Source organism: Megalops cyprinoides, chromosome 12 (assembly GCF_013368585.1).
Source record: "Megalops cyprinoides isolate fMegCyp1 chromosome 12, fMegCyp1.pri, whole genome shotgun sequence".
NCBI classification, from domain to species: Eukaryota; Metazoa; Chordata; class Actinopteri; order Elopiformes; family Megalopidae; genus Megalops; species Megalops cyprinoides.
In genome coordinates, this window is record NC_050594.1 from 4,277,159 (window position 1) to 4,301,658 (window position 24,500).

Here is a 24,500-nt window from a genome sequence, read left to right on the forward strand (position 1 = left end):
AGAATGTATTTTCAGTGTATGTTAAAATGGAACATATTTCAAGAGTTTTCAGTTATCAGCTCCTTAAAATATGTATTTTTATCCATGTATTGTGAACTACAATGTACAACCTCTGAAATTTTACATTTTTTTTGTTGTAACATTTTATGTTGTAACAGTTTATGTGGATCAGTAAAACAGAGAAACCATGCGTAGCATGCCTGGTTACCGTTACTCACAGTAAATTGTTGCCTCTAAAGTAATCCATTTCTCCCTTTCCCATCTCCCATCTCTCTCTGCCCCCCCCCCCTCTCCCTCTCCCTCTGTGCCCCCCCCCCCCCCAGCTCCTGCAGAAGAATGGACAGATTTCTGGTCTGAATGGGACAGCGGATGACCAGACGAACGAGTTGGATGTGATCCCTGGAGAGAAGGTCCTGGTTGAAGGTGTGTGTGTGTGTGTGTGTGTGTGTGTGTTCACACTTAAGTGGCAGGGGTGGCAGGTGAGGAGGTGTTGTGGGCCAGTCAGTTTTGATCAAACCTGCTAAACACACAGTTTGATATGTGAACAGAATTATTATTCAAAGATGGATTCCACATAGCTCTGTCCACAGCATCAATCTTAAAGTGTATATTCAGTTATCTGCATGCGGCAGACAATGACACGATGACAGACTTCCATCTCCTACCTCCTGACATGTTCAAAACAGCATGGCATTCACAACCAAACCTGTGTCGTACACAACCAGCACATAATGCAGTGCCAACCCAAAGCACACTCTCTCAGATGCTTTTAGTATGCGCTCAATGTCTCCCACAGTCAGACATCTGCTGCAGTATACATCATATCAAAGCACTGCTGTTTGGTCTCAAAGTGATCGTTAGAGCGAGAAGTGTGTATGAATATTACTCGATTATAAGTTGTATCTGACAAACGCATACATCATCCTGTCTACATATCCACATTTTTAAAATAAAAAGGACATTAGCTGATCAAATGCTGTGTGCTGCTGTTAACAGGGTAATGTTGCACAAAACCCACGTTTTATCCGTGTATGCCGTTGCCCTGGTTTGATTAGCCAGAGCGCCTAAAGTCTGTGCGATTAAATGTGTTAATCTGATTGGCTGGAAGAGTTTGGCTTCTTGCAAAAAAAATTTCTGTACTTTGTGTTTTGCTGAAACTTGTCCACCGGTCAGCAGCGTGATTTAAATCAACCCAAGCATTGCATCTGTACAGGTCATATTGCGGGATGCATACATACAAGTACAATAGCATGAACCAAATTCTCCAGCCAACGGACTACATGACACAAAATTATAGCCTGTGATGTTCGTGTGTGTTATGAACATTAAATGGTCCTTCTGATCAAATAGTGTAATAGATCATTTACTTTTCCAGTTGGGTGGGTATTGGTTTTCGGCTCCAGCACCTCTCCTGAGTTATGTAAGGAGAAATCCTTTCCTACTGTTTTGTTTTTAAAAGACTCAAGTTTACTTAAAGAGGGAGGGTGGGACGGTCGTTTCCCTCCGAAAACACTGGGGCGAGCTGCTGCCAGGCTGGTGGACTGGGAAACGGCCTTATCGCACCATCGCTCATTTAAGGAGAATGCGGGCTAATTCTGTGCCACTTTGCGGGCCGAAACGTGACATGGGGACAATGGAGAAGGGGAAACCGGCAGCTCGGAGATTTGCGGTGAAGGGATGCAGCCTAGAAGTGACTCTGACCTGCTTCTTTGGGCTACGGTTTAGTGGCGCATTTTAAATGTAAACCCTTCAACCCATTATGAGCTATGAGGAGAATCCACTGAGGTGTTGAAGAGCTATGTAACCGCTTCAAACATATTAAACAAACACCAAAAGACTATAAAGTAACTTTTCATTGCAATATATATGTATGCCGGATGTTTTACATGCAGAACCATTTTCTTAATCTGAATGCAAGCATGTTGCATGCATAAAATAACGATCAAAAGTCTGGGTTTTTAAGGGGAGGCTTGAAGCTCAGACTTCATGCTGTCATGCTTAGTGCAGCTGGGAGTCCTGGCTCTGAAAGTGTCTGTTCCAGATTGGCACAGGTGGTGTTGGGGGATCAGGCTTATCGTATGAGATAACGGCTCACAGAATCTTTTTCTCCCAGCTGTGAGAAAGTTTATACAAAAATAAAGGAGACATGTTGCTTTCAAACACTCTCCTGCATGTGTGAGTATACAAGTGTGTGCGTGTGTGTGTGTTTGCGTGAGAAAGTGAGAGAAGATGTGTGTGTGAATGAGAGCTCATTTGTGTGTATGAGTGTGTGTGTGTGTTTGTATGTGTATTTGTGAATATGACAGTGAATGGGTGTATATGTGTGCATATGTGTGTGTGCGTGTGCTTGGTGTGCATGTGTATGAGAGTAAGGGGTGTATATGTTTGTGCATGAGAGCCAGTGTGTGTGTGTGTGTGTGTTCGAGCCAGCCACAGTGCTCTGTGTCCTGGAGCTGCTCACTCCTGACACTAACGCCATCCGGGGACTGGCTGCGTAACGTTGCCAGAACGTTGCATCATCCTTTCTTCTCACTTTAATAACCGTCCTGTGGCTGCCAATGTGAGCCTCAGTCAGCATCACGTAATTCATCCGTCCAGCCCGGGTCCAGCTCCCTCTTATTTGCGTGGCTTTGTTATTCCTAAAGTATAACTGAAAGCCCCTCAAAGAAGGCATGCTCCAGCCTTCAAACTCCAGGCAATACATTGCATTAAATTACAGGCATTTAGCAGATGCTCTTATCCAGAGTGACTTCCTGAACAATAGAACATAAGTGTATCCATTCAAGTTAAATGAGCAACAGCAACAGGGATATGTAGGATATAGCTATAATGTTCATCAGTCTTGGGGATTCTGTTTGAGTAAACAGCCACTCGAAGCATTACATTTTACAGAAAACTGTCTGAAGGCTGAATTATGTGTTTTTTGAGCCCTATGGCTTGTGTTGCCAATGGAGTCGAGTTAACGCTTGCCAAGGTTTGATTACTAAATTAATATATGTTGATTTAAAAAGCTGATAAAAATCCAATAAGTGCTTGTGCAAGGATTGAGAAATGATGCTTATAACATTCGTCCCATTGGTGCCTGTTTTGATTGGAGCTAAAAGAACAGAGGGAACGCCTGGAGGGTGACTTCCCCTTTGTCTCTGAGTTTATTTGAGGACCAGGCGGTGGGGGGGTGGGGTGGGGATGGAGGTGGTGTAAATGGCTACCTTTCACACCAGTGTCTGATTGTTGCTCATTAAGGTTCATGCAGACATACAGTACCGACCAATCCAGGCCTTTGTGAAGTTGAGCCAGGACACAGATGAAAGTGTTATTGTTATTTAGCAGATGGTCTTATCCAAAGCAGCTTCCACAGGCAACAATTTTTAAATGTTATCCATTTATACAGCTGGATATTCACTGAGGCAATTGTGGGTTAAGTACCCCTTTCCCAAGGGTACAGCAGCAGTGCCCCATTGGGGAATTGAACCAGGAACCTTTTGGTTACAAGCCCTGCTCCTAACCTGCTATACTGCCACCCCAGAGAGTGTGGGGTGATCTGCCAGTGTCAGGGCACGCTGATGGCTGAGTGGGGAGGGATCCGGCTCCAGGCAGCGGAGGGGAATTATGGGTACTCACCGATGACGCAACCAGCAGGTGAACTGCGTTACCCTTCCCATCTGACGCGTTCCTATCGATCCTTTACGTCCTTAAAACAGTGATTAATCTGAGTGTGTCTGGGCCAAAGCGGAGAGCCTACCCCTCATAAATCTCTGCGAGAGTATGAAATTCAGAGTAATCAAAAGCAGACATCTTTTTAGTCTCAATAAATTCATTTTGGAAGAGATGTCTGTTTGCCAATGCAGAAAAATAAGAAGCAGACAGAAAATGAAGGACCGGAGCTGAGTTAAGGTCTTTCCCGTATATGATTGCAACGCGCTAGATTTCCTTTCTGTACACACTAACTAGCCTACTATTTCCTTTTTTACCTGGCCCTTCTGTTTTACATACACTTAATAAAATCAAAAGTAGGCAGCACAAATCAACCACACTAAAATACTGCAGAAACTACAACGGATACAGACAGCATTTTTTCAGTTGCCTCCAACCGCAATCAACTGCGCAATCATTACAGTTGCTCACTGTACTACATATATACATTTTGACAAATACAGTACATATTTACATGTATTTATAACTAAGAGGTAATGTATAAATATCTACCTAAGCAGTAGAAGGCATTATGAAGAGTGAACAGCTGTCTGATGGCCAGACCCGTGGTTGTATGGGTGAGTAAGCTGACCTGGTACTGTGGCCAGGCTGGTAAATTCATGAGTGAGTTCACTGCTGCTCCGCCTCGATTTCCACGTTTGAGAAGCACTCAGATCTGTGCGCACACATCGGTGCCAGCCGCTGTCCCTGACGAGACAGACCTGACTAAGGAGTGCACAAAATTTGGAAGAAGATACAGACCCTGGTTCTGGTTTCCCTTGCATCTCGAGTCTCTCTCCAGTCTTTAGGTGTCAGACTGCGTGTCCGCTTTGACGGAGGGGGTGTGGTGGAGCTCCCAGCATGGATTCGGGTGGGGGCCCGCTTCGCTTTCCTGTACGCTGCCTGCTGGGAAGGGTCGCCTGAAAAAGACCTCACACAGCTGGGTGATATATGACCCCCTCCCACCCTGAAAAAATGAAAAATGTAATGTGCAATACAATAAAAATATAAATATAAGAAACATATCATAAAATATTTGTCCAAGTATACTATATATTAGAAGAGCGTATAAATTGCTGACAGTTTCCTATTGTGTAATTTATGAACATACTGTAGAATATGTTATAAGAGGCATGTTGTCAAATATATTATGTAATAAAAGTGTAAAATGACAGCCACAGTTGTGCTTCTCATACTCACTCTCAGTGGTGAATAAAAGTGAAAAAAATGGACAGCCCTTATTGAATATATCAGTAGGAAATAGAAGTCAAGCCATTGTGTCAAGACTTTCCCGCCCTTTTCTTCTGGGCTCTCTGAAGGCCTCTGATTGGTGATTGATATACGCTTCCTGCCATTATTATACCCCATAGTTTTTCTGTCTGTGATTGTTTCCGTTGGGAGGGGGAGGAGCACTCCAGTGATGGCACCGTATGATTGGCTGCAACCAGAGGCCCACCTATCAGGTTTAGCACAGCTGAGGCTGCGTTAAACCTGCAAAAGTGGCGATTGGAGCACCTCAAAGTTACCATACTTACTTTTGGAGAAGCTGAGGAGAGTTTAGAGGATTTTATCCTCCTCTCAGAGGGATTAATCGTCTGCGAAAGTCATCAGGGTTCCTCTTGCGTTGTTCCAGGGGGTCAGTGTCCCTGCAAGCAGAGTTCAGAGGCGTGCTCTGGAAACCCAGTGGGAGAGCCCCTGTCACATGGTGCACTCGTACCTCCGTCTCCCGGTTTCTGACGCAAACCTATTTTTAACACCTGACTTTAACGCGTATGCACATAAATCACACAGACCGATAACAGGTAGTCCGGCGTAGCGTATACGTGTCAGGGATGCTTGCTTTGCATTCGTTGACGTCACTGTGGAGATGTTTTGGGTGTTTTTTTTCTCTACTCGTCGTTCTCAAAAGCGCTGTCCTATTTCCAAAATTATGATGTTTTGGAATTGGGCAGTTACTGACGCATGAGGCCTGTTCTTACTCTGTGATGCTGCCCCCAGGTTCGCTTACCAGTGGAGTCGTGTGTCCTGATTGGGCGTTAGCTGCCCCTCCCCCTCTAGGCTGCGTCCCATGGGGTCGAGAGCCGCCAATCCCTCCCACGGCCGAAAACAAAACTTTGGAGTTTAAGCTGTTTGTGAGCGAGCTCCTCTGAAAGAATGCCCTTTTTATGAATGAATGTTCAGAGAATCAACAGAACATTTGAAACATAAGGACAGGGGAACTGGCTGAAAGCACTTTGTGTAACAGAATGACTTTTCTTTCATTAACAGGTTTTTATTATTATTGTTAGTGGTGCACTTACACCCAGAGAAAACCAAAAGGCACATTTGTCATTCCTGTTTATATATTTTATTAACTGAATTTCACAATTTATTTTATTTTCCAGTACCGTTTTTAAAAAATAATGCCAGAGTTATTTTAGGAATGCTTCCTCAGTTCTTTGAAAACAGGAAACTATTATGATTAAAATAGTTTACATTCTTTCAGTCAGTTATTCATTCGTATTTCCTCCAGATAGAGCAAGCTTATATGATCCCCTGGTGGCTTTGTGCTCTCGGCTTCTCGGGGTTCAGCAGATCTCATTCAGCTGAGGGAGGTGAGACAGCTAACTGAATGAACATATCTTATTTAAATAATAAAAGGTGTTAAGGGCCTGACCGGCTCGTGTTTATGTGGAAATTACCCAGGCATGTTCCTTGAAGTGTCCTCAGACAAGGGTCAAATTAGATTGTCGGCACTGGAGCTAAATTACAATTGTTTTCAAACTGAATTTGCATGTACAATCACTCTAGATGAGTCTTCCTTGGAGTCCTTTGTCTTAGTTAGAAGTATAACTATTCATCACATCCCTTCAGACAACCAATTATACTGAATGTTTGTTATTCTGCAAGTTTATTGTTTTTTTTAATTATTTTTTTACAATCAATTAAACAGTTCTGGTTTCAGCATTTTCATTTTCATGAACACATTGTATATTATACATATTTCTTTTACAGTTTAATTCATCCTTCTGAAAGCTAACTATGGGTTGATTAAAAAAGAATACACATTTTTAAAATGATTTGGGAAAAGGAGAGTAAAAAGTGAGTGATCCGCTGTGTTAGGATTTCTGTTTGAAGTGCGAGAGAGAGGGAGAGAGTGTCAGACCCTTCCTGCATTTGCATGTGTGAAGTTTGCTGGAGCCTCAGTTAGTTGTGAGGGCGTGGGGCGCTGGGGACCCCTCCCGAGAGGTCTGCCTTTAATAAAACCTTCCCCCAGGCTCCCTCCCCAAGCAGGACGTCCAAGCTGCATGGGGTCTGAACAATGGGAGGGGAAGGTGGGGGGGTGAACATTCCCTAAATTTATCACATGATAAGCTTTGTCATCCTGTAGCAGAGAGGCTCTGAGGGAGAGAGAGAGAGACAGAGAGAGCGAGAGAGGGAGAGGGGGAAAGGAGAGCGTAGTCTTATCTTGCACAGGGAAAAGCTGCTGAGGAGGTGTGTCGCAGAGTGCGTTGAAATGTGTGTTTAGCCTGCGTTCCCCCCTCAGACAGACAGGCTCTCCCTGGGAACCCTTCCTCCAGCCCCAACGCTGGAGTTTGTGAAGAGAGGCACAGCAGTTTGCTGCGTGACCCAGGAGAGATTGAAAGGGGACTCGTACTTGGACATTTAGCTCAGCAAAGAGGGGGCCTAAGCAGTAACAAAACTTTTTTTGAGCCTGGGGGGTTTGGGGGGGAAGGAATTGCACAGCTTCTGGCAAATGCTGGGGACCTTAACTCACAGGTAAGGATTTCAATCCATCAATGCCACCTTTTTCTTAATTTAACTTTGTTTTATAAAACAAGCTGAAAACTGATATTAAATTAAGGGAATTTGAGGATTGTTAACCTGGTGCTAATATTTGAGGTGCTTATTAAAGAGTAGACCTCATATTCAGTGAGTCAGAGTATGGCTCTGTGTTTCTCCTACAGCATCACTGTGTTTTAAAGGGCGTGGTTAACATTGTGGCTTACGGCTGTCCTTGTGTTGCTTTGACTTAGTATATAGTTCACAGCATTCTGTGTCCATTGCATGTTTATTTATGTAAGTTATTGGATTAATTGCTGGTGATTTTGATTGGTTTGTGCTTTGAATCAAAGGGCTGAGGGTTTGAATCCTATCTGTGCATTGTAGTACCCTTTAAGACTCAGTGAATATCCCACTGTATAACTAGAGAGTCTGTGTAGCTGTACCTTGGTAAGGATTTAACTGTTTATTACAATTAACAGCACAACTACCCCAGACCAGGCTAGTTCTGATATATTTTCACTCCCTGAGCAAGATTATTGCTGGATGAGTGCATTTGAGAGTTACTCATTGGAAAGGCTTTTTAAATTATTTATCCCGAAATTTACATTTAGAAGTCTGCATAGTTTGCTTGAATTTAAACCTCTGACATTTTGTGAAAATATAATTTCAAAACACGGTTAGTCTCAAAGGAGTTGTATGGAATGGCTTAATGTGGTTTAGCTATGCAATATTGTGTGTGTGTGTGTGACGGAGTAGGGGTACTGTTATTCAGTGCTTTATGTAGCATGAACTGGTGTCTGATTTCATGGACTATGGCCACTATCCTGCTCCTCAAATGGCGTGAGGTTCATAATCATTCATTTCTAATGATGCAGAAAGGCCACTTAGGCACCAAGCAGAGGCGGCGGCAGGACCAGCGTGAAAAACACCTTTTTAGCACAGCGCAGAATCGCCATTTGGCAGGGAGGTTATGTTAGATGGACTGCCCTGTGGTTACAGGGCAGTTAGTGTGTATCTCTGACATCATAAAGTTCACGCCAGTTCCTAAGCACGCCTCAGCCTCCAGCTGTAACTGCTGGACCCTGCAGAGCATTATATTTGCTAAATGGACATATGGGTCCACTGAAGAACAATTACACTTAACACAGGGGTTAGGATGAAATAAGAGTAATTAACACAACAGTACAAGCTGACAGAATTCTGGCAAATAACAATCATTTAATTGCATTAAGTCAAAGCGCTAAGGCTTTCATGTTCCTGTGAAACGTTTTCTCTGCATCTTTTGTATCTTTGCTCACTTTTTGGTCACTTTTTAGGAGTTCTCTAGCTCCCCCTATGATTAGGACCAGGGAGAACCAGGTAACTAACCCAGTAAGCAACAAAACTCAGGGATCAGTTTGGACAGTGGGGAGTTGATTTTAGCCGTTACGAAAGTGGGAGTGGTACAGGCTAGCCTGACTGGGATTTGTGGAGGAGCCATCCATACTCAAATCTATCTGTTAGTACAGGCCTTGACTTGTCTTCTGTATGTACTTGTGTTTTTTCATGAGCATAGCAATAACACCAGTACTGGGGAAGTGTATAGAAAGGGGAGAGGCAAGGCCAGTTGATCTGTGGAAATGGGGTCGTCAAGCAGTTACTAAGGAAGTGAAGTCATGCTTTTCTCATGTATTGCTCAACCCCCCACCCACCACTGACTGAGGGATTGACCTGGTGTCAGGTCAGACAACTGCAGAGACAGACCTGGTGCGGTAAATTAATGCATCACTTTCCAATCAGGGCCTATAACCCGGAACAAATTGGTTTACTTGGGTAGTGTGAAAGGCTCTTGCGACATGGTCATGGTGAAATATTACCCCTCACTTCCTCAATTGCTCAGGGCTGTCCATACTGTGTTCGTCCTCAAGGTCTAGCAGAGTGAGGCTGAAAAAAATAAGTGAAAAGATGCACACAGTCATGTGCATAGCGATTACTAAACTTCGGTTCTTTAAAAAGGACTTTGCCTTAAAAATATAGCAACATAAAAAGTTTAAGGGCAGAACAAGTCATTCAGGGAATCTGGACTAGTCATTTTTCCTCTAGCAACGTTCATCTAGCAGAAGCTCAGACTTGCCAAATCCTGGTATTGTTAACTGGAAAACTACAGTACATATGCTCATAAAGCATAACATAAACATAAAAGCAATATATACAAACACTGTATGTTAAGCATATTTTACTTGATTTAATTTTCCAGCATCGTGATTTTTTTTTTACTTTTAACTTTTATTTATATTAATGGTTATTAAAGTCAATTTTTAACCGCAGCCACCTTGAAATGAAGACTGATCACATCCCCATGACTTCCACGCAAGGTAACCTCAGCAAACAGACCTTTGGGTGCTTAGTCACAGTAGACATCAATCTCTTTCGAACGGAGAGCGGCATTGCTCAGTGCTGCTATTTCAGTGACTGTCTCAGCAAAGACACTTGTGAGAGAAAGCAAGTGGACAGCGCTCTCCTCGGGTGTACAGAAATCCTCAGCTACATGTTTCCAACATGTTTTTTAATGCTTAGCAGAAGGCCGTCTACAAGATAACTTGCACAGCTTTCTGTGTTGTGTTTGTACAGCTGGAATCATTGAAGTGAACATTGCTTCAGGTAATGCTCAAATGCCTTGCCCAAGTATACAGTTCCCACTAGGGACTTGAATCCGCAGTCTCTGTTAGTAACTCATCCACTTCCCTTCGACAAGATAACACAGTGTTGCTTTGCATGACACTTCAAGCCTACGTGGGTGTGGTAAAGTTTTGTCACTTGACACAGAGCAGGTGCTGTCTCCTAGTAACAGCTGTTTCCTAGAAGTCACTCATTTGTTTCTTGCTGGTGAGATTGTCTCAGCTGTTATTGGTTATGAACAGATGATAGACAGCAATAGCCCCCCCCCCCCCCCCCCCCAGTTATTTCTATGTGGGGTGGGGCAGTAAGCCCGTTAAAGAGATGACACAGAGAATGCTATGGTATCTGACAAACTAGGGCTTTAGAAGTAACACCACAGGGCTGGCAGCCTGTTCTCTAGAGTGCCAAAATGCTCAGATTTTTTAGTTTTTGCTAAAGCTGGGGTTGTGGGTATGATCTGGCATGTTTGGGTATCTGAATTAATTCAACCAATTTATCAATTCAAATGTACGATTAAAGGTTAAAAAAACAGAAACGTTTGTCTATTCTCTTGACAAAATATCAACCATATTATGTAAACCATTTTACAACCATAAGGCGGTTACAATGTTGCTTATATCGGAATATTGCTTCTCTAAATCAAGCATTTGACTGTTTTTTATTTTCCTGTTTTGGACGTAACATGTTTTAAGAGGTGTAATGGCATAAACTGTTGGAAAGTACAAAGTGCTTTGACAGAAGCCTAAATAATGAATGCAGAACTTCAAAGCTCAAGAACTCCCCTTTATCCAATGCACCTCTCTTTTATAAGAAATCTAATTTGTAAAACAATGCATATTTTACTGATGGCTGTACAAAAAAATGTATTTTATAAGCAATTTCATTTTCAGAATAATGATTTAATCCTTTGACATGAAATGTGATTACAGACAGGGAGATGTTAAATCGTGTTAGCCTGCGTGTTAGATTCAGTTTGGAAGTGAATATCTGCAGCAGTGTACTTTTAAGTGATAATGTGTGCAACTAACTGGAACCTGAAACTTTATTTTTACACATGTAGCCTTTCCAGGAGGTGCTTGTCACAAGAGAAAATGGTAATTTTATGTGAACAATGGTACTGTCTTTATGTAAATAATGCAGGCACAGGTTTGCATTGTTATGTAGAGTGTAGCACAATGCTTAAGGTTAGATAAACAGCTTGCAGGTTCAAATCAATTTGAGCAAATGCAGCAATATTCTGTGAAAATTTCAACACTGTATCTGTATCATGAAACCGTTTCTGCAGATGAGGCCAATGCTTATACATATGCACTGGACTCCTATAGTGATCTTACAAAGCACTGTAACGTCTTCCAGGTCATGCAGTTACAGCCAAACCTATGAGAAAGAGTAAATTGCATACAAAATAAGCCTGTCGGGTTTACAGATGGGGGACTGGGGTTTATATGGGGATACAGAATGCTGGGAATGTGCCAGGAAGGGTCCCGGGGAAGGTTCAGAACTCCTAGAGAAAACATGAGCATTACCAGATGTGCCTGTGTTTCCCTGCCCTGCGTGTGGAGGAAAAGAGAGTTGTAGAGCAGTAACCTCCCTCAGCCCCTTCAGCCATGCCTGTTAAACTCCTGACAGATCTGTGCGGAATGTCAGGGACCGTAGTGTATGTGTGTGCGTGCCTGTATCTGTGTGTGACTAGCATGTCATTGTTTGGCTCAAAGACTACAGTCTGATTTGAGTTTGAAAGTACAGTTATTCATGTCGTAAATGAAAATACATACCTTTCTGTGAAGCTGTAATTGTTTACAGCCTTTAATCTTCCATTTATTACTTGTCACTGGTCACGTTTCATGTGTTTGCTTATACCTTTATGTCATAATTACATGTGATTGCATTGCAGTGCTTGTTTCGGGTAACCAGTTTGCAAATACATGTTACATAAATTGTGGATCTGCTTAAAGGGTAAATAAAGGCCTACAATTGGACTTCAGGCGATGTTTTTGTTATACAAAAACAGTAACTCTCAGAGCAGGCATAGTACAACACAGGTACAATTTAATAAGAGAAATTGCTTGCTTAATTTTTCTATATTCTCATTATAATCAAGATATTAGAAATACTGGTGTAATAAAACAAAGTATTGTCAATGTTAAAGTCCTCCATAATTCCATGCTTATTGGACAGGGAATGCATTACTGTAGTTCTCTTAATTTTATTTTGGAACATGTGTTTGTTTAATTTTATTTTGGAACACGTGTTTGTTTAATTTTATTTTGGAACACGGTGTCCTTGCACAATCCTAGGTTCAGCACTACGTCAGGGTTTCATGCTATGCCATGTCATGTTGTCAAAAATTGCAACAGGCTAATTAACTATCTTAGCCATGCATTTTATTCAAGAGAATAAATCACAGTTTTATGTTACTTTTACTCCCGGAGGCGTACATATGGTAACTGTAAATAGATTGCTTGAGAGCTTAGATTTTAGCATACTTCTATGCTTTTTCCCCCTTATATAACCATGTTTTAGAACTACCTCTAGGCTCATCTCTCCACGACAACCTGATCACCAAAGGGAGATAAATGCACTCTTCCAATACACTTGCACATAGCCCAACAGCTATTTTTCACACTACATAGCACATGGCACACTATAGTGGAGTGGGCGCTCATTGGAGGATTGGTGACACTGATATGCTGACATCATCAAGCAACTCACAAGCACCTGACAAATCACAGGGTGCCTGAGAGCAGTGAGACAAGTCCTGGTCGACCTGCCCACCTCTGCACGCAGCAGAACATAGCCAATTTGTTCCACCACTCTGAAATTGGTCATTGCCAGCAAATGATATAGCTGGCTTCAAACCTTGGCAGTAGGGCTCAGCCTGAAATGAAATTGAATGCCTTGCCAGCTGAGCCACTCGGACCCCCAGCTTTTACAACTTTGACTTACGTCCTTTTCTTTCCTTTTACAGTTGGTCAGACAGACTCTGTGTTGGTGCCCCAGAAGGAGGAAGTCCTTGAGGTGATGGAGGTGCTCCAAGAGGAAGCCGCTCCTCAGCTGAAGATTGAGACGGAAGAGAAGGAATCGCCTGACGCAAATGACATAACACCGACAGAAGAGAAAGCCCCCGAGGAAGAGCAGGGCGAAGCCAGTGAAGTGGGATTTAAAAAAATCTTCAAATTCGTCGGGTTTAAATTCACGTTGAAAAAAGACAAGAGCGAAAAGGCCGGACCGGTGCAACTGCTGACTGTTAAAAATGAGAATGAAGCAGGTGGCTCCGAGGTCACTGAGGAGGCGGCCCCGTCTGAAGAATCAAAACCTGCAGAAGCAGAGAAGACGCCAGAGGAGACAGAGGCAGTCGCTCCCCCTGAAAACACAGCAGAAGAGACAGTAGAAGAGACAGAACCAACCAAGGAGGTTACCCCAGAGAGTGAGTCTCCCACCAGCCCTGTTGTCGAGGAAGTCCAGTCCCCTCTGAAGAGGTTCTTCACTCAGGGCATCTTTGCCAATTTGCGCAAGAGGCCAAGTTTTAAAAAGCCCGCAGAAGAAGCACCACCAAAGACCACAGAAGAAGAATTGAATGGGGAGAAGGAGACGACAGAATCCCCCACAGAGGAAGGTGAGAAAGCTATAGAGGAGGCCCCACCAGAACTTCAAAAAGAAGAGGTGACACCAGAGGAACCTAAGGCAGACACCGAAATGGCACCAGTCGTTGAAGGGGAACAATGTGAAGGTGAAATCAAGGTTGAAGAAGAAATCCCCCAAACTACTCTAGATCAGGACAAAATCACCCTGCCAGCTGATATTTCCAGTGACGTTAAAACTACAGAGGAGGCTGTGGAAGATGCTGTGACAGGTCCTGATGAAGACACAGCGGCAGTAACAACCGAGGCCGACCTTCTGTCATCTCAAGAAAAAGCCAAAGTCCATGGAAGTCCACTCAAAAAACTGTTTTCTGGGGCTGGCTTGAAGAAGCGCTCTGGCAAAAAACTGAAAGGAAAGAAAGAGGCTGAGACAAAACTGACAGAATCTGGTGAGCATGCCGCAGAACAGCTTCAGTCATCCACAGAGTCAGCGGAGAACCAGAGAGTTGAAAGCCCTTTCTCTTCCCCTGAAGAATCAGGAGAGCATGTGAATGGTGAACCCACCCAAGCAGAAGTGGAAGGAGACGCGGTCATCTCTGATGGAGAGAAGAAGAAGGATGGCATTCCGCCCTGGGCCTCTTTCAAAAAGCTCGTGACACCAAAGAAGCGCGTGAAAAGGTCTTCCGAGAGTGAAGATGAGGCCATTGAGAAGCCCAAGTCCGCAACAATGTCATCGGGAGACAGCGCCGTGTTCATCGAACAGCAAGAGGAGCCAAAACCCAGCGAGGAAGAGCAGAAGATAGAGCTTAGCACAGAGGAGCCCAAAAAGAAGGATTCATCCGTGTCCTGGGAGGCACTGCTCTGTGGGTCTGCGAAGAAGAGGGCCCGGAAAACCTCCGACTCTGAGGAGGAGGAAGAGGAACCTGCAGCAACAGCCGAGTCTCCACTTGGAAGCTCCCAGGAAGGGGACCATGAAATTTTGACCTCCTCCCCTGAACAGGCTGGTAGCCCCTCTGAGGGAGATGGAGGCTCCACCTGGGCATCCCTCAAAAGACTTGTCACGCCACGAAGGAGAGTTAAAGCTGAGGACAAGGCAGAAGATCAAACTGAGCAGATACCCTCCGACAGTGAGATTACCAAAGAGGAGCCCTCGTTTTCCCTAAAGAGACTTATCCCTGGCCGCAGGAAGAAAAGGGTAGATGGAAAGCAGGAGCAGATTTCATCTGATGAGGCAGGTAAAGATGTCGGATCAGCCGAGGAGGACTCGGACACACCTGCTGTGATCCCACTGTCAGAGTTTGACTTACCAGAACCTGAAGAGGTTGATGTCAGACCAAAAGAGGAGGAGGCAGAGAAGCAAGTGGACACTACCGAGATTGGAGAAACCGTGCCAGAGTTGTCTCTCCCAGAGCTTGAACTGGCAAAACTCCCTGAAGCCTTGCCTCCTGAAGATGAACAAGCCCAGGAACCATCCAAAGCTGACACTGAAGAGCAGTTGCTATCTGAGATACCACCCACGGTTGAGGTGGAGACTGAGGAGCAAATGGAATGTATAACCAAATATCAGCAGCTGAGCGATATACCAGAAGAAGGGGTGATAGAAGACACCACTGCCACGCCTGTATCTACAGCTGAAGAGGTTTGCCAAGATGACACGATAGCAGAAGACTTTGTGGAACTGACATCTGAAGCAGTGACTGCCCTAGAGCAGGCACCAGAAGAGTCAGTGGCGGAGGAATCAACAGAAATGGTCTCAGCTGTCTCCCGGCTGACAGAGTCTCCTGCAACGTCTGGAGAAACAACACCGGTGCCTGCAGAATATGAGGTGAAAGAGACAGAGGCAGTTCTGCAAGAGGCTGTGGAAGCTATCAGCTTGGCTACAAATGACTTGTCGGTCACTATGACAGACGACCAGCAAGAAACAGTTGCCATGTCCGTTTGTCCCCAGGTAATAGAATCAGCATCAGTTGAGGAGACAAAGGTCTTAGCGGCACACGAAAAGTCAGAGGCTACTGCTATCTGCATAGGCCTGGACTCCCAGGAAATCAAACCTGTGGAGGAGGAGCCAATCAAAACCTCAGTTGAGGGTATCACCGAAGTCAGTGAGGCTGTTTCCACAGAAATAGTGTCCGAGGACAAGGCTGAGAAATCCGAAGCAGCAGGAATTGCTCAGGATGAGGTCTACGAGGCTGAAGTTGAGGAGATCAAGACTGAACTCCAAGAAACAGAGGCAACAGCTGAAGCAGAAGAGATTTTGCAAGAAGCAGAGATAAAGGCAGAGCAAGTCAACCAGGTGGAAAACGAACTCTCAGGGGATGCAGTGGACAAAGTTTTAGAAGTTATGCAAATGGAGGAAGCCAACGAAGTACAAGGAACAGAATCAGCAAATGAACTACAGGAAGTCACACCAGTTCAAGTAGCTGTAGTCGATTCAGTGCAAGGTGAGGCTGAACTTCTAGAAAGACAGGTTGTCATCGAAGACAAACCACAGACTGAGGCTGAAGGTCCGATAGAGTCCGTAGTGGAAGAACCTGTTTGTGGTGAGTCTGCAGAGGTCACCGAAATGCCAGTCATGGAAGGAGAAAAGGAGCAGGAGCTGGAGGACGTGGAGAAGTCTGAGGCTGATGTCGAGAATGCACCAGTGGCAGAGGTGGTCCAGTGCCTGACGCAGGAAGTCACTGCTTCCATGCCTGAGCCTCCCACAACTGACATTTCAGTGGAGGAGGAAGCTCCAATCGCTGTCCATGCACCTGCTGTAGAATTAGCTATGGCCGGGGAGGCCTCCGACATTGTTAGCCCACCCACTGAATCCGTTCAGTCTGAAATGGCAGAGATTAAGGACGAAGTTGTAATGGAAAGAGTTCCTTCTGTGCAGCTTACAGACGAACATGAGATACAAGTCGAGGTGAAGTACACAGACCTTCAGTCAGTGGAATTGGCTGTTGAGGCAGAAATTGAAGCTGCTGCGACTGATGTCTGTGTGGTTGAGGAGGATATCTGTGAGACTGTACAGGAAGAAGAGGAAGTAATGGTTGCAGATCAACTGAATGAAGCAGTGTCCATTGAAGAGCAAGGTTCAATTATTGTTCAGGAGATTATTCAAAGTGTAATGGAAAACTTACCAGAAACAGCAGAGGAATCAGAAGATGCTGAAGCTTATGAGCACGCAGAAATGGATACAGTAATCCCAGAAGAAATGATACCATCAAGTGACTTCAAGGATGAACTGCAAGGAGTAGAGCAGTCTGAAGCAGATTCAATGATTGCCTCTGAAGCTGAAGTACCCACAGAGGACACAACGGTTCCTCTTGAAATGCCTTTGGACTCTGACATTCAGGTAGAAATGCAAGCACCACCAGAAGAGGAAGTAGAAGATGCACTGACACAGTCAGAGGTTGCAGAGACGGAAGAAGAATCCAAAGACAACGTGACAGGATTTGAGGTGCAAGAGGAAGCAGAGGTGGCAGCTGAAAGACTGGCAAGCCCAGTTCCGGAACAAGCTGAGATTGCTGACAGCGCTCCAGTGGAGTCAAAGGAAGATGCTGAGACAGCTGGAGAGCATCATGAAGAGGTTCTTCTGGAGGCACGGGACAACATGATTCAGGAAACAGATGCTGGAATGGAAATTCAGGAGGAACAGGAGGCAGAAGACTCTAAAGTAACTGTGGAAGAGGTTGTTCTACAGGAGGTGAGAGAAGAGACAGAAGAAAGTCTAGAAATCCAGGCAGAGCCAGAGGTACAGGTAGAGGCTGCAGAAGGAGACCAGACCCGAGTGGAAGGTGAAGGTGGTTCACAAGAAGAGGGAGAGGTGACCATAGAGCTGCAACACCAAGAGGACCTGCCAGATTCCCATGATGAGGAAACTGAAGTAAAGCAACATCAGGAAGTGGTAGAAGAGGTGCCACTCGATGTTTCTGAAGCAGGTGCTCCAAGCCAGGTGGAGGAGACAGAAGGCCTGGTTGAAGCAGAGGCTCCATGTTCAGAAGAAACAACACATGTCGATACAGAGCAGGAATCACCAGCTGGATCAACTATGGACAGTGAGATTTCTAAGGATCTCATTGATACCACTACAGCAACAGCAGAGGAGGGAAGTCAAAAGGAAGAAGAGGTACAAAGTCAAGCCACAACAACAGATACTGAAAGTCAAGCACCACAAGCAGAAACGTGCAGTCAAGAGGTAGAGATCATTGAAGAAGAATGTCAGGCTGTGGAGGAGATACACATCGAAGCTGCAGTGGACAGCATGACCCACGATGCTGCTGAAACAAGACAGGAAGACAGTGTGGCTTTCCCCATGTCTTTTTTGAGCAAGGAACTGGAAGCAGACATTGCCCAAATATCTGTGGAAGAAACCGAGCAAGTCACAGCGGTGACCGTCGTAGAATCAAGGATTGAAACAGTCGAAACTGAGGAGGCACAAATCCAAGAATGTTTGTCAGAAGAGGTGAAGAGCCAGGAAGCTGCTATCGAAGGAGCCCAAGAGCCGACAGTGGAAGGAGAATCGATGGAGAACGGTCAGGCTTTGACTCTCAGTGATGGGGAAGCAGAGGCCATCCAGGTAAAGGCAGAAGAACAGGTGCCAGAGGTGGTCACCAGAGATCCCGTTACAGAGGATGCCATGCTTATGGCCCACATTGACACAGCGGAGACCATAGTGCAGGAGGTGATAGAGGAATCAATGAAAGAGATGGAGCCATCTTCTTCACAGCTGACTGCAGCATCCTGAGATGGTGAGGTCCTGCTTTCTCATTTCACCGAGTATCTATCTGACTAACACTTCATAACTATTAACTGACTATCATTTAACACTGCTCCGCTGGCATATCAACAAAGACAATGCAACAAAAAGCGACAAAGTAAATTAGCTGTTTTGTTAGGTCAACTGGATTAATTCTTAGAGAGAGAATATGTAGTGAGTAATATTTATGTTATGTTTCTAGATGCTTTCAAGATGCTTCATGACCAAGCAGTAAAAAAGCAGTAGATGGTCCCTGTGTTGACTTGGGCTCAAGTCCAGTCTAACAGCAGGGTGCTTTGAACACTCAGAATAACAATTATATTAATAAGCAAGTGTTGCTTTCTTTGTTACCTCCACTACATTTTGTCTTTGGGAGTCTCTGAAACTACAGAAAGATTTTGTGCAAACAGCCTAAAACACTTTCATTTTCATTCATTACGAGTTAAGGACAAGGCATATTGTGACTGCAGTGACTTTTGGCTAGGACCAACCCCGAGAGAATGATTAAAATAGTCAGACTCATGAGAAAGATTACAGAAACACCACTGTTATTTATCCCATGCTCTCTGCGGTACTTACAAAAGCAAACACACATTTACATAGTTTATTAGGAGCACAAGTACAGGTGATACCAGTGTCTGGTGGATCCTTGTTGGTAAACAGTGAGGGGAGAGTGGTTCTCAGGCTAGTGCAGGCTCATACTGTGGAGACAGGGGAGGTGCCCTGATGAATGTTTAAATAGCAGCTATGCTGCACTGCAGCTGGGTGGTGAATTGCTGCCAACTCTTGGCTGAGAGCCTCTTGCACAAAACCCCACCTCCACTGCCTGCACCTCACAGTATCACAACACAAGGGCCTTGGAGATGCACTGCAGACAGACCTAAGTGGTCAGGATCGATAGGTCACGTTACTGTAACGCATAATAAAAATTAGGATTGCAAGTGGAAAAAAGTCTGAAAAGTGACAAAAATGTACTTTGCTCATATGATCATGTACGCCATAACATAATTTTGTTGTTTTATTACTTGAATTTTAGAAAATTTACATGAAATCATGCCACTATCATCCTTTCTGTTAGGATAATTACTTGACACACATCAAAGATATGCACAAAGCCATACAAAAAACAACAGTGAATATATCTTACATGTGTCTGTTTTCAGTTATTTTTTGGTTTGGCAGATGCTCTTACAGAGAGAGACTTAGAAGGCCACCACGGATATGTACATGAAATATAAGCAATAAGAAAATAGTAATGGAAAACTGGCATTGATCGAGCATTAAGCTATAAAATAGTGTTTAAATATGAGTGCTCAACTGTATGTCTTGTAGTGTACAGTCAGGGCTTAACAATGATCTCCACCTAAAACAAATATATCCATCTAATCTACACACGAGTTTAATAATGGCAATAATAACAGCAACTTTACCTCATAACAGCGCTCATATTGTGCTGTACAGGGATGCCTAAAAGAAGTTTTACCTTTTGGATTTTTTTAATCATATTTCTATGTTACCTTTTTAAGTATTCTATTGCTTGTATTTGCCGTTTTACTGATTTTACGATCTTGAACTGTTTACTGTGTTTTTATATTTGTTTTTCTTTCGGTGCTGAGTATTCTGCTTCAACATATCTGTTTGTTTTTGACATCTTTATTTTGTTCTTTTGCACAGGATATTACTTGTTATAACATGCATTGAGTATGAAAAAAGCAATATATAAATAAAATGATTTATTGTTATTGACCAGAGTTAGCAAATATTCTTTGAAGTAAATATTAAATTAATTCGTTCTTTTACCATCCCTCCCCACCCCCAGATTTCCCGGTTTTCTGATTGGAAGACGGAGCGACCAAAAAGGACTTGAGGGAGACGTTTCCAGGCTAACACCCAGAGACCTGCCCCTGCCCTTGACCCCCCAACCCCCGGCGTGCAAATCGAAGGTCAACTCCGCCCTTCTTGCGTGCTGCCCGTCCTGTTACAGACACACCCCTGCGATCCGTCCAGGAGTTTCCCAGACCGTCCCCCCTCCTTGGCTGCGAATCTAACACCTTCAGACGCTTTCACCAGTATGAGCTTGTAATCGCTGTGGTCTGTGTTTTCTCTTTTATCGACAAGACCCCCCTCCCCCCAAGCCACTGCTAAAGCCTTGGAGAGTCTTTTACCGTCCCTCGGAGAGAACCAGTGTTTGTGGTCTCAGACCTAGAGGGTTTCACTGTGTAAATTGTATTTATATCTACACTTTAGGATCGCATCCAATCCTACAGTCCATCCTACAGTTTTGTATTTATGTTCAATTTAATAAGCGTACAAAAGTGTTCATGCCTTACTTAATATATTTCAGATCATTTTTATGACATTTATGAAAATGTTACAAGCAGATGTGCTTTCAATGGCAGATTACAGTGATTTGAGTAAATCTGTGTTTTTTTCTTTTTTTTTTTTTTTAATGCGCTCTGAAGACACCATGCCTCTGGAGATTGGCTGTCATTTAGGCTGTGTGGTGTAGAGGGAAAAGGGAGATTGTTTGTCATTTTGCTACGATTTTCCTCTTCATCCAGTTTGGAGTTCACCGATTCCTCACTGAACCCACAGCAGATAAACCGCAAGTCGCTATCTCTTTACAATTTCAATTTATAAATGAATAAATCTAGATATTCTTTGTTATGAAAAGAAACACTATGCAATAGTACATTACACTTGCTGGAAGTTTTAAAGGGGCAAACTGAATGTGCAAGTACAGTTTAAAGGTGTATTTTCCCTTCTTGGGAAAGCTGTATGTACCCTCATTCCATTTTACAATAAGATCTGTTCTACAAACATCGCAGTCATTTTTTTGTGTGGTAAATAACCATTCTCCACTTTTGGGTCCTTAAGGACAGCACATTAGTGCCCTCTACTGGTGATATTTGACAATATCACCAGTAGAGGGCACACTACACTTAGTTGCATATGCAGAGCTAGATTTACATATTATATGAGAACCTTGTCGTGTTTGGCATTTGTTACATCCGTACACACTCAATACAGTGGCATATCACTTTTTGATGTGGAGGGTATTGTGTGTGTGCTGTTGCCAAAATGTTAGCACTGAACACTTTGTTAAAGACACACTCCTCCCAAGTCAACCCTTGGCAACCCCTTGCATATGTGTGAATATGGAGCCACAGGTAAACGCACCATCATACAAGCGAAGAGACCCTTAGTGCACACATTGAAAGCGGACAGGAATGTGATAGACATGTACAGCTTGATCCTGTATTCAGTAGAGCAGGACACAGCAGTGATGGCTGTGAAAATAACAACAGAGAATTTAATGTGGAAATAAACTGACAGGCGATCATGGTCACTCGCATGGAATGGGTGCTTGCCCCTTCAGAAAGTCAAACTTGGGAACAAACTGTCAAACGAAACTGGCGTCTGATTTTTTTTTTTTTTTTGCGAAGATGGCAGCAGGTATGTGTATTCTTTTTTTGTTTTGATTTTTTTGGTTGTTTTTTTTTTCATTGGTTTAGGCTAGAGAATATCTGGTTATCCACAAGTCTTTTTTGACCCTTTTTTATAACACAACTTAAATGTGAACTTGGTAACCTTTGTACAAATTGTATACCTATGTACCTTAAATATTATTGTAATATTAACAAATGACTTCTAAATATAAAACAAAGCAGTAGCATGGATTTAATTCTTTTATATTTTCCGAGCTGTTAATAAGACGAATACAAACTCCTGTCTAAATTTCATTTAAATAAAGCTAGTCTTAAAAACCGACTTTGGTACTGAGTGCACTGTGGATCATTTTAAGAGTATCAGCACACACTGCAGTGTAGCCATTTTGAGCAAATCTAAATTAGTTGGATATCCTGTGCTTGGTTTTGGTGGTAAATGAGAGGCACGATCATGAAACCGCTTCCTGGAAAACCAAGACACTGGTGTAATTCCCTGCAACCCCCCTGTCAGTATATTTCAATAACCATGTCAACATAATCACCCGCCATGCATTCACAGTGCAGGTCAAAACATACAACACATCACAAAGGGAAGCAGTGAAACCACAAGCAAGAAGACCCATTTAAACAGTCTTTTTAGGCAGTGTAACTGAGACACATAAGATGCTTCACGATTCAAACATGTTGATAGGTGTATGAAAGCTCTCCCACATATTGAGACCTCACACTTACAACGCTATCATTTTTTAAACGGTGCGAAAAACAGCCCGTTGGCGTGGAAGGCCGGGCACGTAACCGTCTGCGACCATGAAGAGCGCAGGGTTCCGGAGAGAGCACCATTGGGTGGAAGTGGTTTTGCACTCGCGTGCTTATCCTCACATCTTCACACTACCTCAAACCTACCCTGCCACCCCTGTCACGGCACGCTACGGGCTGTCCGCACTGCCACACAGCAACACAGACAGCCAGAAAAAGCAGATAACACACTCACAAGCCAGCCCCAAACTTTAATTAGCTTACGGCTGCCATTTTTTCCCCTGTAGCAACTGCTGGTTCCCAGTTTAGATTGGTACATGGGTTACAGGCACCTGATTGCATGCAAGTTGGCATATCACAATAATATAAATAAAAAGTGTTGGTTTTTCACGATAATAAAAAAATCCAGACTGAGATCACCTTCATTTTTGACAGCAGTGGCTTTGGATAGTAAATACATGTCATATGATAGCACCCTCTAGTGTCAAAGTTATGAACACCATGACAGCCAAACTGAGACCATCAGCCCGTTGCTCCTGCATCAAATGGAAGTGATGAAAAAATATCCAAAACCTGTTGAGTTCAATGCAAAAGGCCCATACAGCGATCTGCACCGTAAAGAGGGAAATGCATTTCCTTTCTGTAAAAATGTTTTCAAATTTTTTTTTTTGCCTCATTTTGCTTTTGTCACTCATTGCTCATTGCTGTTAGCACATTTTCAAACCGTTTGCCTATGTTTTGAAGTGTTTCCTCAGGCCAATCATCTGGTGGTGGAGAGCTAGGCTCACTCATTACCTTCTCCAGCATGTGGCCTGAGGCCAGGGTCCACCTCTCCGCCTGGTTCTCAGTTTCTGTATTTCGGTGGAGGTAGACTGTCCCACGCTGGCTCAGGGTTTGACTGAAGGGGCATTCTGGCTTTTGGCTGAGTTCTGCAGGTCTACTCATCCCTGTCTTTTAAGAAAAAGGAAGTCACACACACATCCAATTTTATATTATATTTCACTTGTATGTCGCTTTGGATAAAAGCATCTGCCAAACGACCTAAATATAAATGTAATGTAATGTATATACTAGTATATAATAGTATGTGTGTATAGTGTAGTAGTATAATCTGTAAAGCAGTATTATAGTATAATCTGTATAGGCACAAGCTAACAGAAGTAATCAAAACAGTGGGGGAAAAAAGAACACACCTGTACACTTTTTAAATGCTTCCAAGTGATTTATCACAAAAACAAAACGTTCACCCCATCATGGTCATCATCAGGCTTTGTGCACCTTTGTGCATGTTTTTAGGGGCCGTGTTTGACCTGCCTGCCCAATAAAGATGTAATTTTTGACGCTTTGCAGCGGTAAAGGCAAATAACTTACTCTGTTAACAAAGAACACTACAACTCAGAAGCAGAGCAACGGAACCAGATTATACTTCAGTGCATGATATTCCTCCTTCTTTTGGACCTGCGAGATGCTGCTCTATCAGGGTGCAGTCTTCTGCAGCCAGAGCAAAAAGTCAAGAACTGGAAGCTAGTGTAATAGAATGCAATTACCAATGTTCTAGTAGTTTTATTAAACTTTGAGCAGCATAAAATGTCTACAAGATATGAGCAAAGATTGTAGAAATGACCTCTTTTCTCTGACACAAAAGTATGTGAACAGTAACACATCAGAGCTGAAGAAAGTGAAGCTAGGAGGGTTCTCTTGCCAGTCCACCTCTCTGTGAGAGGATTAAAACTTAAAACACCTCCTAGTTCAACTGAGGTTCACATTTAACCCCAATATCCACATTCTGACCACAAACACATTCGAATTCTGACAGTATATGGGTAAAGTCACTAATTAGATACAGCTTACCTGTCT

At 43.4% G+C, this 24,500-nt stretch overlaps 1 protein-coding gene across 1 annotated transcript in view; it reads left to right on the forward strand.

The window, feature by feature from the left end:
• Window positions 1-20,719, forward strand: part of akap12a (A kinase (PRKA) anchor protein 12a) — a 38,451-nt gene extending 17,732 nt beyond the window's left edge. The window contains exons 2-4 of the mRNA XM_036542822.1: window positions 324-423; window positions 13,085-18,430; window positions 20,258-20,719. Of these exons, the coding sequence (XP_036398715.1) occupies window positions 324-423; window positions 13,085-18,426 (5,442 nt within the window). The 3' untranslated portion in view covers window positions 18,427-18,430; window positions 20,258-20,719. The remainder of the gene's footprint in view (window positions 1-323; window positions 424-13,084; window positions 18,431-20,257) is intronic.
• The last annotated feature ends 3,781 nt before the right edge of the window (window positions 20,720-24,500 follow it).